The sequence below is a fragment of the Solanum verrucosum genome, unplaced genomic scaffold (assembly GCF_900185275.1).
Source record: "Solanum verrucosum unplaced genomic scaffold, falcon-dt-bn FXZP01000184.1, whole genome shotgun sequence".
NCBI classification, from domain to species: domain Eukaryota; kingdom Viridiplantae; phylum Streptophyta; class Magnoliopsida; order Solanales; family Solanaceae; genus Solanum; species Solanum verrucosum.
This window is the reverse complement of record NW_026020302.1, coordinates 839,807-855,567: the sequence shown is the minus strand read 5'-3', so window position 1 is coordinate 855,567 and position 15,761 is coordinate 839,807. Positions and strand designations below refer to the sequence as shown.

Below are 15,761 nucleotides of genomic sequence, written 5' to 3'. Positions count from 1 at the left end.
AAAGTCTATCGAGTTTCAACATTTTTTTTATAGTGTTATTAATTAGCAATGAACATGAGTTTTTTTTTTTACTCGTATTTAGTTGAATGAAAACTTAGAAATTTGATATTTGAGTTAGTCTAAATAGATTAGATATAAAAAAATATATGTGGTGTTATTTAATTTAATTAATTGTTTTAAAAAAGAAAACCAACACACTTTCGTCGATTATTTTTCACACAATAATATAGAGAAACTCTAAAAAAATATTTCTTTTTAAAAATGATGTTCATCCATTATTATTTTATTTTTTAAAAGAAAGATATGTCATTGATTTTTATAATGAAAAAGTGGAAATGAAGAACATAAATAAATCATAAATTCAGTATTTTGTGTTTAAATGATACTATATAAAATTGACTTGAATGATTAAAATGGAACAAGACTAAGTTAGCATGACAAAATGAAAAATGAGGACAAGTTAGAGGAGTTGTGTATGTGTTTTTAATTGATTTTTGTGTCATGGCATGGCATGGCATGTGAAGTACATACATCTCACTTTGTTGATTCTTTGGAAAGAAGTGTCAAAATGGAACTTAAGGTTAAAATGGAACAAAGTTGAGTTAGATTGTCAAAATGAAATTTGAGGACAAGTTTAAGAGTCTGCACATGTGTTTGGCCTACTTTATATCTTATTTTTGACATTTGTCATATTTCTTTGATATCATGCTTCGAGTTCCTTCCGTATATTATCCTCTTTCGACCTCACTTATACATGATTTTCAAAAAAAATTCCTTTAACATCTCACTCACTTAATAGTTAATATTTAATGTTTGTATTGAAGCTCCGACTTATACATGAAATTACACTAATATGTTTGTATAGAGCATATAGTTGGACATTTTTCAACAAGTGATTGACAATAAATTATCCAAAAGATAGATTATGGGCCCACAAATGGGACCTACAGGATGACACATGGATGATCCAAAACATCTCATAACAAATGTGTTCTTCTTCTTCACACGTCAGTTCATACCCAAATCCACACAATCCAAAATTCCAAAAACCATGAAAAAAGCTTCCAATTTGCAAAACTAACTCCACCCCATTTCTCAAAATTCAATCTTTTTTCACTATCTGCCCAATTCTTGATTCTTAGATCAGTACTGATAATGTCTGTTGCAGCAATGGGCATAGTTTCAGTAGGCAATGGGTTTCTTTCACAGTTTTTTACAAGTGATTCAGCTGCTTCTACTCATCAGTTTTGTTGTTTTTCAGTGAATTCAAGCCCATTGCATATGAATTTTTCAAGGAGTGGTTGTTTGGTGAAAAGGGGTTCTTTGTTAAGCCCTAGAGTTTCAGTTTCTACTACTGGTAATGCTAAGATTGATGGAGTTGATGATCAGTTATCTTTGTCACCTGATGAGATCAAACCAGCTCGGGTGAGACCCTTTATTCGTATTTGCATTGTGAAAAATAGATAGATTTTTGACGTTGAAACTCGAAACTTGGAAATTTGAGTTTTTGAAGTTACGATTTTTGGAATTTGAAGTTGTGTTTTAACATGCATTTTACTTGAAATAAGTTTGAAATTTGAAGTTTCGTCCGAAAAATAGTGAAAATATTTGAAGCTCAGATATTCAAAATCGATCAAATTTCATGGCCAAATAGATATTTGAAGATAAATTTTTGAAAGCTACTCCCAAAATCTGTGGCCAAATGCTAGTTAACTTAAGTCTTTGTTGAGTTCCCACATTGCTTGTGGCATGGGTATTTGGTTTCGTTATATGATCTTGGGCAACTCTCAAGCTAATCTATAGTAGAGTATTAAGTTAAACACAAGGTGCATTCTCTTATCATGGTATTTGAGTCAGGCGCGTCCCGGTTCTCTTGGTTTCCTGCATCGGTTTTGGGGGATGGATAATATATGATCTTGGACAATCCTCAACTCATGGGTTAACAATCTCATTTTAGTGATTAATTTGTTAAAAGGACAGTCCATTGATACATGCAATTGTTTTCTCCACAATGATGATATCATGAGAAACATCATTTCATCTTCCTGAAGGAGTGGTTAATCACGGTTTGAGGAGTTAACAGTTTACTTTGTTGATAAATTATCTAATGAATCAAGAGGTAGAAGAATCACAGACATCTCTGAATGGAGAAAATAGATTGACTTGGACCGATAAGTTGAGTTAGAGTTGAGAGGACTTCGAGTTAACTAGTTAAAAGTCTCAGCATTTTGAATCCAAGGAATTTTTAAAAAAATAATCATGGTTCAGAACTAAAGATAAATTTGAAAAAAGGATTTTTATTTTTTTTGTTGGTTATGTGGTAGATGTATTGAAAGTGTTATTTAAGACGTGATTATGGCCGCACTACCGTATTACTTTTGCGAATATGTCCTTGGAAAATTCAGCTAGATCACATGACATCCCAATACATGTCATGTATCTTTGGAGTTCTGAGCTGAAAGATCATTGGTCTCCGCTTTAGTGATGAGTATAAACTATTTGAATTGTATTTCTTTTCATTTTGCTGATTCAGTACTATAGATTACCTTGTTCTAGACTTCCCTTAGATTATTGTGGTTTGAAGCGTATGTAATATAGTACTCCTTTACTACAAAGAATTAGAAGTCTGCTGATTGGAAAGCAGCAAGGACATACAGTGAGAGGGGACTGATATTTGAGGGCAAGGTTGAAGGCTTCAATGGTGGTGGTTTGCTGATTCGATTTTATTCTCTCGTGGGTTTTCTGCCCTTCCCACAGATGAGCCCTTATCACTCTTGTAAAGGTACTAAGTTCGCCTTTACAGCTTATTTTTTGTTTCGAATCACCATTTTGTGCTGATCCTTGATATTTCTAAGCTTCATAGGTTGATTAATGTATCATATGTTTCCACATAGAAGTTATGGTGATATATGCATACTTACCGAGGTTTTGTCTGTCTTTCTTATTACCCTTATTTTCTGTAGAACCACAAAAGACAATTCAAGAGATTGCGAGGGACTTGACCGGTTCTGTCCTCTCTGTGAAGGTACTGATCCTCACTTCTTTTCTTGAACTTTTTCTCATCTAAAGTACGAACATTCCCCTATCATTGTAGAATAAGATGCCACATTATAATATCTAGTGCTTACGGGTTGCAAAACGTTGTAAAGTTTCAAGAAAGTAAAATTACATTGTTGTAAATCTCAAATGATATAGCTACTTCTAACTTGCAGAGCAATCACAGGTTCTCTCATTATTTAAAAGAAAACGTATCCCGTCTTTACAGTAAAACTTAATGCACTAACCAACTTCGATTTCAATTACCAATTTCTTCCCCCCAATAGATCGTAGATATATAAGAAATGTTTAGTGTTACTGGAGTTAATTGTGTTCTTCCTCTACTTTCCTTTATGATTCCAACATCAGTTAACCTTTGAGGCTACTGTCAGGTAATCCAAGCTGATGAGGACAGACGACGATTGATATTCTCTGAAAAGGAAGCTAGCTGGTTGATGTTTTCTAATAAAATAAATGTAGGTGATACTTATCAAGCAAAGGTCGGTTCAGTTGAGGATTATGGTGCTTTTGTTCATCTGCGTTTCCCAGATGGTACTTTCTTAAGAGACAGACTTGCCTGTTGGGTCGTGTTTTAAGCCTGACTACTCGGGTTACTCATTTCAATCTTTGTGTCAACTAGTTTCTATTTTACCATGTGATGCAGGATCCTATCACCTCACTGGGCTTGTCCATGTCTCAGAAGTGTCTTGGGATTTAGTTCATGATGTCAGAGACATCCTCACAGAAGGAGACGATGTGAGGGTTAAAATCATAAATATTGACAGGTATTTTCTCATGATCGTGTTAATATGGACGTGTCTACTAATACCGTTAGCAGACATTTTCTTTAAAGTTCAAACAGATCACCTGTTGGCTTAGAAAGATGGATGGCCATTTTTTATCATGTATATGGAGAACTTCTTAGCCATAAGATGATCTGCAATACTCACTCTCTACCTTTGTGATTCGTCGAAATAACTTTTTCTATTACTATGGTGAATCGAACCACAATATATTTGAAGAAAATTCTGCAATGTAATGAACAATAAGGCTGTGATGTTTTGTTTATTTATTTTTATACTTTCACCAGTCACTTCCCATGATAAGTGAGAACACATTACAGGGAAAAATCTAGGATTACCTTGTCAATTAAACAATTGGAGGAAGATCCTCTGCTGGAAACTCTGGATAAAGTAATTCATAAGGTGAGCTATGCAAATGATCCAATTTCGCGTTTGCCTCCTTCATGAAACCTAAATTTTGCTTAAGATGCATAATACTGTTACTGACAAACGCCACACTTTGCAGGATGCATCCGTCCATACTAATTCCTTGGATTCGAATGGCAGCTCGAATATTGAGCCTCTTCCTGGGCTTGAAACAATAATCGAGGAACTACTGCAAGAAGACGGGTATGATTGAAGTTTAATTTTTGACATAACGTAAGATTTTATTAGACCTAACGATTGCAGTCTTTCATTATGCTATTATGTTTACGGGACAATTGTATGTACCATTATCTACACAAATACATGGAAATGTTTTGGTTAATTCACATGATTATTGAAGCATACCTAATAAGTTCTGTTCTTTTGTTCAATAGCATATATGATATAATAATCAGTCGACAAGGATTTGAGAAACGAGTCGTTTCACAGGACTTACAGCTTTGGTTGTCAAATGTAAGTTGTGTCAAACATAAACCATATATGATTCCTCAGTATTCATGCACAACAGATTTCCAATCTTTTCTGTTATGCCATCTCTAATAGGCACCAGCTACTGGGGATCAGTTTACTCTACTTGCTCGGGCTGGAAGACAGGTATAATCTTTTACCTCGTTCGTTCCCCTTTCTACAACGTCCCACACTCTTGCGAATCTGAAACGATTGTTAATGATCAGGTGCAAGAAATACAACTGACAACATCACTTGATCAAGAAGGAATAAAAAGGGCTCTACAACGAGTCCTAGAACGTGTACCATGAGTCAAAATACACGTACAACCCCAATCTAAAGTTTACGGAGAAGTTCAGATGGATCGTTATTTCAAGTTGTGCAGGCATTGTACAGACGTCTATAACTACTTCAAAAAAGTGTATAAAGAAACATGTTTAGAAACACATTTCTTCAGATATAGTTCCCAGAAGCTAAAAGACATATGAGCTGCACCCAGCGAATCGTCTTAATAGACATGATAACATGAACTCATGCAGTTTCTTGGTACATTGCTACCCATGTTAAACTTGATCAGTTATTTTTTCGCGTTTCTCCTTCTCTGTTTCCAGAATTTGCAACTGCCTTCTTGTTAAATTTGTTCAAGGTTGAGGTCCTCTTATTATGCAAGTAGTATAGATATTGATTTTGACTGACTGTACTCTTTATTACTATCAAACATGAGCACTGTACATGAGCTGCTATGTTCATACAGCATACAAGAAAACATAAACAAGTTGTTCACTTGTTTTACTCTTTCCATTTTCTACGCGTCCAATTACCCCTCTGAACTAGCCGGGAATGGACTTATTACACCGTATTTGCTGACATGGTATAGAGAGTGATTACACTCTTACAACACCATGAGAAACTGTAAAAAAGCACTCTCTTGGTCGATTACTGGTAAATGTCAGCCATTCTAAGTTCCGGGGCTTGGTCAATTAGGCCGATTGGATCTAACTGTAGCTTCGAGTTCAGGTGCAGTACAGGAAAGGAGGGAGACAGCTAACCTCCTGCCAAGATGCGAAGGTTGCTTGCTAACTCTCAATGCAGCTTCACGAAGATCGATTCCACAAATATCTGAAAGTCTGACAAGATGAAGAGAAATTCAGTTGTCAGCAAAATGTTGAATAACCCAAAGAACACATTTAGAGTTCAGATTTTTAAGAGGCACACTTGAATAAGATCATATATTAACAATCTGGAACTCTTCCTTTTCTCTACATTACAATCTATTGTTTTAAAACAACCACTAGTGTGTGCATCAGGGTATACCATCTACATCACACCTTTGGGATGCAACCCTTTCTCGGACCCTGCTAATGCAGGATGATTTGTGCACTGGGCTATCCCTTTTATTGTTTTGTTATCTATTGTTTTATAACCACTCCTAATGTTTCTCATTCATAGAAAATGCAAACGAAGCCACACATATAGAGATGCAGAAGACCATTAAAGTTGCAAACCAATGAGGCAAAACCGCTATATTATTATTATTCCCGATAAGAGCTACCACTGCTGTCTGTAATATACATATTGAGATGCCACCATCTAAGAAAAGCATTCTCCAAACAAACCTATCGAACTTAAATCCAAAGACCGAAATAAGTTGCAACCACGTTGATCAACAGTAACATAATCAACTCCTCCAATATTCTTTTTGCAATTGTGTAGCCTCCTTTTACTTCTCCCATATTGATCAACCAACTAGGATTGTCCGCAGGGAGTATGGACAAAAGATGGATGACTAGTACTAATCTTGTCAGTTCCATAGTGCACCACAAATAAGCATGCCAGTCTGGCCATTGGCAGCAGCACTAGTGACGGCACCGAAATAGGTAGGAGTGTCAAATAGGTAGGTAAGGGTCATCAGCTAACTGTTTTCAGCCCATTTTGACCCGCTCAAATTCAGGTAACCTGTTAATTTGACAACCCTAGTAAACCTACTGTTTTTGCTTTTTGTAGTAATACTGAGGGACTAACTCCAGTATGCGCGTTATGTTCTCAAAATTAGGTATCTTCAGTTTCAATATTTGATGTGAAAATTTTGACTCCTCCCTAAAGATCATTTTGAAGAAAATTGGAAGATTGATATGTTCCACTTAAACTTGGAACTGAATGATAGATATGACAAGAATATATAGGCCTTACATATTCCAAGTTCTTTAGACCACAGAGCTAAATACTTTGGAAACAAGAACAGCGGATTTATGTTCGGTGCTAATTCAGAACATAGAGGATGTGGACGAGCCTGAGCAGGTTGATCTCATGATGTTAGGCAGTATTATACAGGAACCAAATGTGTCACATAGCCAGCGTACAAGAAATTCCACAAAAAATTACAAAATTAAAGGGATTGTAGAAAAATTGCATGCTGCTGCAACATGAAATTCTGTAACAAATGAAAACTGAAAAGCATATGAATAAGGATGAGAAATGTACCTCGGAAAAGGACCTTCCAAAAGAATGCTACATAGATGTATGTTCGGGTAGAAATTAGAGGAAGAATCCAGATTTCAAGCCAGCGAATCCATATACGACTTAATGTTCATAATATCTACTCTGGACTTTGGATTATTTTGTGGTTTGAAAAGCTTCCACATCCCCACTGGATGTTGACTTCTTGCTTCGGTATCTCTTGAAAATCTTCCATACATTGATTCACACTCTGGATAAGGCTTTACATATAGATTATAAAATTTCATTCTACTAGGTTTAATCAACTCTCTCAACCCCACCTCATCACCAAGTCCTCCTATTGATCTTAAATGGTCAATTACCTTGAATCTTGGTAGAATATGTTTCTCGAAATTCACCCCAAGGTACTCAGGAACTTCAACAAGACACTGAATATCAACTTTCATCACGTGCAACAGAAACTCAATCTTCCTCTCAACATCGTCTAAGTTATAAAGTATCACTCTCGGCTCTTTCCATAACACAGAATAAGCATCCCTTAAGGTTATCCCGTGATTGCGTAAGCAATCAACCCTTAGTTTCACCTCATATCCAGCCTTAAAAGCCCCATCATGAAAAATATCCTTCTTAATAGCTTCCCTACATTTCAAACTCTTAAGCAGCTCCAAACACCGTGATAACTCCCCAACTTCCAATGCAAGAATTCTAGGATCTCTCAGAAGCTGTTTCTTAACCACCTCCATGTTAAAACCCAGAACTCTAAATTCATCAAGCAATCGTTTCAACTTATTTTGAATCCCATAGACCAAAACAGCCGGATAGACACGGAGAATGCGATCAAATTCAACATTGCCAATCCCAAAGGCATCAACGACGAATTCAAAACTGTCACGAACCTTGCCCGCACACATCGTAGTTACCATGGGATGTGTCTCCAAAACCTTATTTAGAGTAATATCACTAACCCCCAAATCCTTCAGACATTTCAAAGACCCCAAAACACAATCATAATCTAGTTCAAACTTCACCGAGACCTCCAGAATGTTCCGAATAGCCAAGGAGGATAAATTGGACCCTTCTTCTAATCCTCGGATGCCTCCTCCCCATTTCTTTATAGCATCATATTCTAGAACCCTGGGACAACTACTTATCATGGACACAAGGAATTCTTGAGATGGTTTCAAGGATAATAGAATCTTAAGGGAATTTTCAATTTTGGCGGGGTCTAGATTTAGTAAACGACGATTCTTATCGAGAAAATTGGTAAGTTCTTGAGCTGGAAAACCATATTTTTTCAGAAGACATGACACTGCAATGAGTTTTCTTTGGGGGGATTTTTCTTGGAATTGTAGAGGATATTGAACTTGAGATTTTCTTTTTACAGCTGTTGTGTTAGTGCAAAAACAGCGGAGACTTGGATTTTGAATTAGAGTAGAGGGATTAGAAAATGACATGAAAAAGAATCTGACGCTCCTACTGGTCATGGTTTCAGCTGGTTAGTAAGTTTTAAAAGGTGTCTGATCAACTATCCGCATTCAAACATTGCATTGATGGCCTAATGGACAACCCTCAAAATCTGAAAAAATTGATTAAACACATTAGCATAACTATGGTGTTAGTAAACTTCGTAAAGAAACAATTAACAGTCTCTCTGTGTGTAAAAATATAAACTGCACATTTAGCTACCCTGGAACACGTTTAAATTGTATCTTTCCACCCAGTTCTACAGTTTAGTCACATATTGACTCAACACCACCCGCAACTAGATATAGACAATATTGCACTCAACTCACATGTAAGAATTGAATAAGTCGAAATATTCAATACTGTTATCTTGAAAGGCTTACTACCTCTTTAATTAGTGGCAAATAAGTGAAAAGGTTTCTTCTTTTCCTTTTCTCTTGCATATAAACATATCTCGACTACAACTTACATTAAGGGGTGTCAAATTAACGGGGTTGAGCTGAAACTATGTCAGTTAAATGGGCTAAATCAACAAATGGGCGTGTCGTAACCCAAAAAGTTCCTCTTAGCAGATTAGTACTAGGTAACATAACCACAACACAACATTAGATGAGCACAACACACAAAAGATACTTCCAGTAAAACACGACAATACGGCCACAGAATAACCAAATTAGTTCAGATTACACTAGCTTTCAGTCGAGCATTTTCAGATTCTATCTGCAATATGTAACAATCACATAACCTATAGATAAACTAGCAGCATAACCTTCAGAAAGCTAAATCCATTAAAATATACAAGGGGAAGGAAATTGAAGGATTAAAATACAGGACCCATTGCCACAAAGTTTGAATCCTTACAAATTCAAGTGACTCAGCAGAACTTCAGAAAGCTAAATCCACAAAAATCAACAAGGCTAAGGAAGATAAAGAAACAAATTACAAGACCCATTGCCACAAAGTTTGATTCTTTAGTAATTCAAGTGACTCAGCATAACCTTCAGAAAGCTAAATGCACAAAAATCAAGAGATAAATTACAAAACCCATTGCCACAAAGTTTGAATCTTTACTAATTCAAGTGACTCAGCATAACCTCAAGAAAGCTAAATCCACAAAAATCAACAAGGGGCAGAAAAATCAAGAAACAAAGTGTAATACCCATTGCCAAAAAGTTTGAATCTTTACAAATTCAAGTACTTCAGCATAACCTCAAGAAATCTAATTCCACAAAAATCAACAAGGGGAGGAAACTAAAGACATAAATTGCAAGACCATTGCCACAAAGTTTGAGTCTTTACTATCTCAAGTGACTTAAAACAAGTTGCTAAAACCATGACACAAAGGTTTTGAGGATTGTTTATAAGAATTACCTGAAATCAGAAGAATTTTAGGAGAATGGCGATTACACTGTTAGGGCTTTTTACCATTAGAGAGTAGTGAGTACCATGAACCTTTGAACGCATTTTGATTAAGGCATAAAACGCACAAGGAACACTATTGGGGATTTTTACCTGGACTTCTTTTTCTAAAGGTTTGATTAAGGCATAAAACGTATTTTGTCAAATTATGAACAAATATTTAGATTGTTAAAGTTAAATTATTATAATATTCATAACTAAAAGTATTACTTTAACTTAAATGTTAAATAACTATATTATTTATAACTTAAAACACTCAATTATATCTATTTGAATAGCATAGTTTCTTGAAGAGTTGGGCCTTTATCGAAAGATTTTGATTTTTTTGATGAGTTGTGATTTTTTCGGAGGATCGTGATTTTTTAAATAAGACACAATAAATACACGTTCTTGCATTTTTAAATTCTTGTATAAATTACGATTGTTGAGTGAGTTTAAAGTATAATGGAATTTGCCCCTTTTACTCCCCTTCCCCTAGTGGCTCGATTTCATAATTTTCGAGTTGGAAGTCAGGAGTGCTTCAACTCCTTCTTGTCTCCTATTGTTGAGTGAGTTCGAATTCTAGCAAAAAATTATTAATGTTTTATCTCATATAAAAACTTAACAAGAAGAATTATTTAAATGTCCTTTTTAATAACCTAATCATCCTATATATATATATATATAATGGTCTATTAACTTTTTGGTTTTTTAAGGATTTGAGACTTTGCATTATGTGAGAAAGTATATCTTGTATAAGGAAATACTAGGTGAGTTGTGATTCATTATATGTATCTCATAAAATTAAAATAAGTACTCCCTATGTTCCAATTTATGTGGTATTTTTCGTTTTTCGAGAGTCAAACAATTTAAGTTTAACCGAGAATTTACGCATGAAATCTTCAATTTTTTTGAAATGAAATTTATATATTTGTAAACTACTTAAAAAGTATTACAAGTCACAACAATTGATAATTCAAAATGTTTAAAAGATCTATGAAAAATTTACGGTCAAAGTTAGACTTGTTTGAATTTCGAAATCCGAAAAGTGTCACATAAAATAGAACGGAGGGAGTAATAGATATTAAATGTATCTTATTAAAATTTATTTATATCATTTTTATAAGTTTAGATGATATTTAATAATTTTGATGTAGATATAAAAGTCATCACATGATAATCAATATTAAATTGTTAACAAAAAATTGCGCTTATAATTATTTATCTAAAACGTCATTTTAATAAATTAACGCGACATAGACTAGTAGCTCGACATCCTTAACCCAAATTTGATATTCAAAAAAGCAAGTGGTCCTACAAAAAAGTATTGGAGGGGTCAGTTTAATTCTCCAAGAAATCTCCTTTTAGCATTGGATTTTTAATCAAACACTTTCTAAAGAGATTTTGACACACGTTTTGTAGGATTTATTTTACCTCTTCCTAGGAGCTCTAACAACCTTCGGGTTGGAAGTGACAGATGTTTACTATTCGAGCAACTTTCTCTAGTCCGTTTTGTAGGATGAGGTATGCCAAGTGCCACAATTAAAAGTTTGAAATTTGAGCGTGAATTCGGACTTATACACTTATTTGAAAATCATTAAAAGATGTTTAAAAAATTAATTGACTCTCGAAATTTTAACCGTATCATATATATTAGGCCGAGGAGAGTATTTTGCATGTATGTAGGGTAGGGTTGGTACATAGTGCAACTTTGTCCACTGTGTTGTTTTTTTGTTTTTTATTTTTGTTTTATAAACACAAAAATGGGGTATTTTTCATTGTGCTTTACGATTTCCGGCTATTCTTGGTGATTTTTTTGTTGTATAAACTTTGTGGGAAAGCTTGTGATTTTCCTTACTCCAAATACTAAAAACAAAAACTCCATTTCTGTATCCTTGTTGTTTTCTTTATTGGCAAAAGCTACTCTATTATTTAGGCTTTTCAAGTTGAAAATACTAGATAAAACTATTTTCTTAGACGAATGTTTTGAGATTTGCATATAATAATAGTTATCTATAGTTGTATTGCATTCGATTTCTCAGTATTTCAAATCGTACATTCTCTTATTTTGGCTCAACTTGCCAAACACACGAGTGAGTCAAGAATCTATCGATTCCATTGGTGAGATTACACTTAGTATGTTAGTTATTGTTGCCAAAACATATTTTTTAAAAAGGCCATTGAGTCATTACTAGCCTCACACAATGCCAATTTTGGCATATGCTTTAAGTGACACAATGCCAATTTTGGAGTTTCTCTAAAGTGATGAAAACCTTCCACAAAACAACAGAAGCGGTCCAACCTATTCAACTGCACAGTATCTCACCAAATCAACCCATTCAGTCAGGCAAATTGGTTTGCCACACAATTTGTTTCACATAGAAACAAGTCACCCATCTCTTTACAGTAACAAACAAAATAAAAAACAGGAGGAAAAATCAAGCAAGTAAGAAAACATGTTATTAGAGAGCTTTACTCGCACTCGATATTTACATCAATACTATAGTGATGACCAGGGGCGGAGCCACCTTGTACGAAGGAGGTTCATCCGAACCCCCTTCGATGGAAAATTATATTATTTATACATGGTTAAAATAAATTTATATGTATATATAGTAGATGTTGAACCCCCTTTGGCTACTTTATGTGTCTGTTTCTATAGATTTTAAACCCCCTTATTGAAAATTCTGGCTCCACCTCTGGTGATGACATACACATTACTTAACCATAGTACATTTCTTTAATTTATATGTGAGGCATATGAGTACAAATAATAACATATTCTCTGTAATTTCACACAATAGAGTCTGAAAAGAGCAGTATCTAAGCAAACGTTACCTACCTCTACCTAAAAAGTGATGTAAAAAGATTGTTTCAGATTGACAAATGAGGTATGAGTTAAATCAGAAATGAACATAACATTCAGCCCACCACCCTAGATGGTGCTCATGCAAGACAACCACTAAGACTGTTCACCAATTTACCATTTCCCAACAACAATCTTTAGAACTACTATTCTCTCCATCTTCATTTTCATTTTCATTTCTTTTCTAATCCATTTCAAAAAGAACTTCATTGTTGTTCTAACTTTTCACATAACATGTTCTTGACAACGAGATTAAACCACATTTTAATACATTCCACATATTTTAGTTTATGACCATGCATGTAGACTATAAAATCTTCTTTACTTCTTAAACTCCTTGATAAATCAAAACCATACAAACAAATTGAAATGGTAGAGTATTATACTACATAAATCTCAACACATTTGTCTTGAGTTTCTACAGTATTAACCAGTAGGCAAAGAGGATATGGATAAAGCAAAAAACCAAACAATCCAGAAAAAGGAAGAAATTAGTTGACTTGATACATGTTACTTCAAGTCAACACTATATGTCTGTACATCCCCTTTTAACACAAAAACTATTAGATGTCATAGCTAGTCTAAGAAACTATAAATAGACCCTACTAAATCAAAGAAAGATCATTCACCATCATTAATCACACCATTTTCACTGGTGGAGGTGGTGGTTGTTGTTGTACTTTTGCTCAAAAGAGTAAGCTTTTTTGATGAACCTTTGCAAAGGTAAACAGGGTATTTAATGGCATTAAGCTCCAGTTTTCTGAGTACAGCATTACCTAGATCAATGCCACAAATATCTGAAAGCCTGACAAGATAGAGCAATACATCTGATAGCTCTTCACCTAAATGCTGCTTCTCTTTTTCTTCCCAATCTGGTAGACCTCTTGGGACCTCACCTTTCCACTGAAATATTTCAGACAATTCTCCCACTTCACCCACCTGGTATTCAAAATAAAGTTAGAATCGATTGTATGAATCTTCATTGACCATATAAACTCATTTTTTGCCAATATTGTGCAAACACACTATGTTGCTCGGACTCTCCAAAAATGTTGTCCTGACACACACTGGCCGACATTTTTGAAGAGTCCGAACAACATCACACATACATATACAAAGCATTAGAAGTGTGAATCAAAATAAGCAATACCACAATCTTCTTAATCATCACCAAGTTATTTATCCAATAATATATCTATACAACTGACACTATATGTGGTTTTTACACTACTAGGAGTAGTATCATTTACTCTCTCTGTCCACTTTTACTTTGCATGCCCATTATAAAATGAAGTTGAATGATATGAGCCTTTTATTATAATGTCCATTTTTTAGTGTTAGTGCAAGTGTTGCACTAGTTTCCATGTAATGTCTGCAAAGCTAAAATTACATAATGGGGAACATAAAATCATATGAAAGATTATTAGCACTATGCCTTTCTTTGGTGGGAAACAAAAGAAAGCTTTTTAAATTGGGGTTTCCACAAAATTGGAAATCCAAATACTCCACAATGACCCAAAACTGGCAAACATTTCTAGTTTCTATGAAACAAACAGAGAACTCTTTGTTCCATGGTTTTGTCTAAGGAAAATTAGAGTAGATTAATTGGATTTTTACCTTTCAAAACTCCAACACTTTAACTACCACCTCAACTTGGTTTCGAGTGACAACTAAACACTTGAACTGAACTCGTCCATACTGTGTGTCATGAACACTTGATACATCAATTTTAGAGGTATCTAGATAATCATTTTGAAATTGGGAATGTTCAAACGACACAATAAAGACAAGTTGAGGTATCTAAACGTGCACTATCAATATAAGAGTGCTTATTCAACAACTGCAGCCAAGTTTGAGTGTATGTGTATGTCTTGCTAATTCCACAGAAAAACACTTTTATCCTTTAAAATCAACCAAGAGATAAACAAAAGTAGCAATCTTGAAAAACAAAACAAACAAAAAAAATAATCAAAACTAGCATAAAGACTCAGCCATTGAGCAGAATAATTAAAACACTAGCTTTTCCTAAAAAATCATCCAGAAAACACAACAAAATCACCAAGAACAGCAGAAAATCATAAAACACAGAGAAAAAGACACCATTTTTATGGCTCAAAACATGATACACAACAAAACCCATAAATGTAGACAACAGAAAGAGCCCACAGAAGACAAAGTTGCACTATGTACCAACCCCACATACTTGAAAACCAAAAAAGACTTCATTTTTACAAAAGGGGTGTCAAAAAAACTAACAAAAAAATGTTTGAGATTAAAAAAAAGGGTATATACAAACCATAGCTAAAAGGAGATTTCTTGGAGTATGAAACTGATCCCACTCTCTTTCTTTAGCAAAATCAGCCATTTTTTTCTTTAGCTCTTCAAGACTCACAACCCCTTTTGCTCCTTCTTCTTCATTCTCTGTTTTTCCCTTCATCTTCTTCTTCTTCTTCTGTGATTTACATAAAATTTTGAAACTGCGCCGACTGTTTTTTTTTTCTTCTTATTTGAGCTTTTTTCTAATGGTGGTTTTTCAGGTTTTTAAAAGGGGAATTGGTGACCTAGAAACTGGTCATTGCCGGTTTGCTCAAACTGACACCTGTCGTATCTGCCTGTTAATTTTTTTTTTCTAGGACCACTTTGCTTTAATGGTTAAGGTTTTTAATTCGGAACAACATGAGTTGTGGTAAATTGATGGATCTCAAGATTTGAGTCCACGGAGAAAATTATGTAAATCTAATCGGTAATTGGGGATTAAATGTGGGCTCCAAACCAAAAAAAAAAGTTTGAGTTTTGAGATTTTCACACAAATTTAAATTAGTTGAATCATAAGATAGATATTGAATTGAAAATCAAAGGAAAAA

At 34.5% G+C, this 15,761-nt stretch overlaps 3 protein-coding genes across 3 annotated transcripts; 1 reads left to right on the top strand and 2 right to left on the bottom strand.

The window, feature by feature from the left end:
- The first annotated feature begins 1,062 nt into the window (after positions 1-1,062).
- LOC125834856 (uncharacterized) lies at positions 1,063-5,296 on the top strand. The gene is made up of 10 exons (XM_049514012.1): positions 1,063-1,425; positions 2,623-2,782; positions 2,964-3,025; positions 3,429-3,588; positions 3,701-3,821; positions 4,160-4,241; positions 4,345-4,448; positions 4,640-4,718; positions 4,809-4,859; positions 4,940-5,296. Exons 1-10 carry the CDS (start codon positions 1,156-1,158, stop codon positions 5,021-5,023), a joined length of 1,173 nt encoding a protein of 390 aa, XP_049369969.1. The 5' UTR covers positions 1,063-1,155; the 3' UTR covers positions 5,024-5,296.
- Positions 5,297-7,214: 1,918 nt separating this feature from the next.
- Positions 7,215-10,116, bottom strand: LOC125834855 (transcription termination factor MTERF15, mitochondrial). The gene is made up of 2 exons (XM_049514011.1): positions 10,005-10,116; positions 7,215-8,745 (listed from the first exon to the last, which is right to left on the bottom strand). Exon 2 carries the CDS (start codon positions 8,651-8,653, stop codon positions 7,268-7,270), a length of 1,386 nt encoding a protein of 461 aa, XP_049369968.1. The 5' UTR covers positions 8,654-8,745; positions 10,005-10,116; the 3' UTR covers positions 7,215-7,267.
- Positions 10,117-13,276: 3,160 nt separating this feature from the next.
- Positions 13,277-15,395, bottom strand: LOC125834898 (uncharacterized). The gene is made up of 2 exons (XM_049514046.1): positions 15,194-15,395; positions 13,277-13,836 (listed from the first exon to the last, which is right to left on the bottom strand). Exons 1-2 carry the CDS (start codon positions 15,332-15,334, stop codon positions 13,519-13,521), a joined length of 459 nt encoding a protein of 152 aa, XP_049370003.1. The 5' UTR covers positions 15,335-15,395; the 3' UTR covers positions 13,277-13,518.
- Positions 15,396-15,761: the final 366 nt, after the last annotated feature.

Coding starts and splice junctions, on each gene's coding strand:
- LOC125834898 (XM_049514046.1), bottom strand. CDS start 15,334: ATGAAGGGAAAAACAGAGAATGAAGAAGAAGGAGCAAAAGGGGTTGTG. Junction 13,837..15,193: donor GAAATCTCCTTTTAGCTATG/GTTTGTATATAC, acceptor TTTGAATACCAG/GTGGGTGAAGTGGGAGAATT.
- LOC125834855 (XM_049514011.1), bottom strand. CDS start 8,653: ATGACCAGTAGGAGCGTCAGATTCTTTTTCATGTCATTTTCTAATCCC.
- LOC125834856 (XM_049514012.1), top strand. CDS start 1,156: ATGTCTGTTGCAGCAATGGGCATAGTTTCAGTAGGCAATGGGTTTCTT. Junction 3,589..3,700: donor TCATCTGCGTTTCCCAGATG/GTACTTTCTTAA, acceptor CATGTGATGCAG/GATCCTATCACCTCACTGGG. Junction 4,242..4,344: donor TGGATAAAGTAATTCATAAG/GTGAGCTATGCA, acceptor CACACTTTGCAG/GATGCATCCGTCCATACTAA.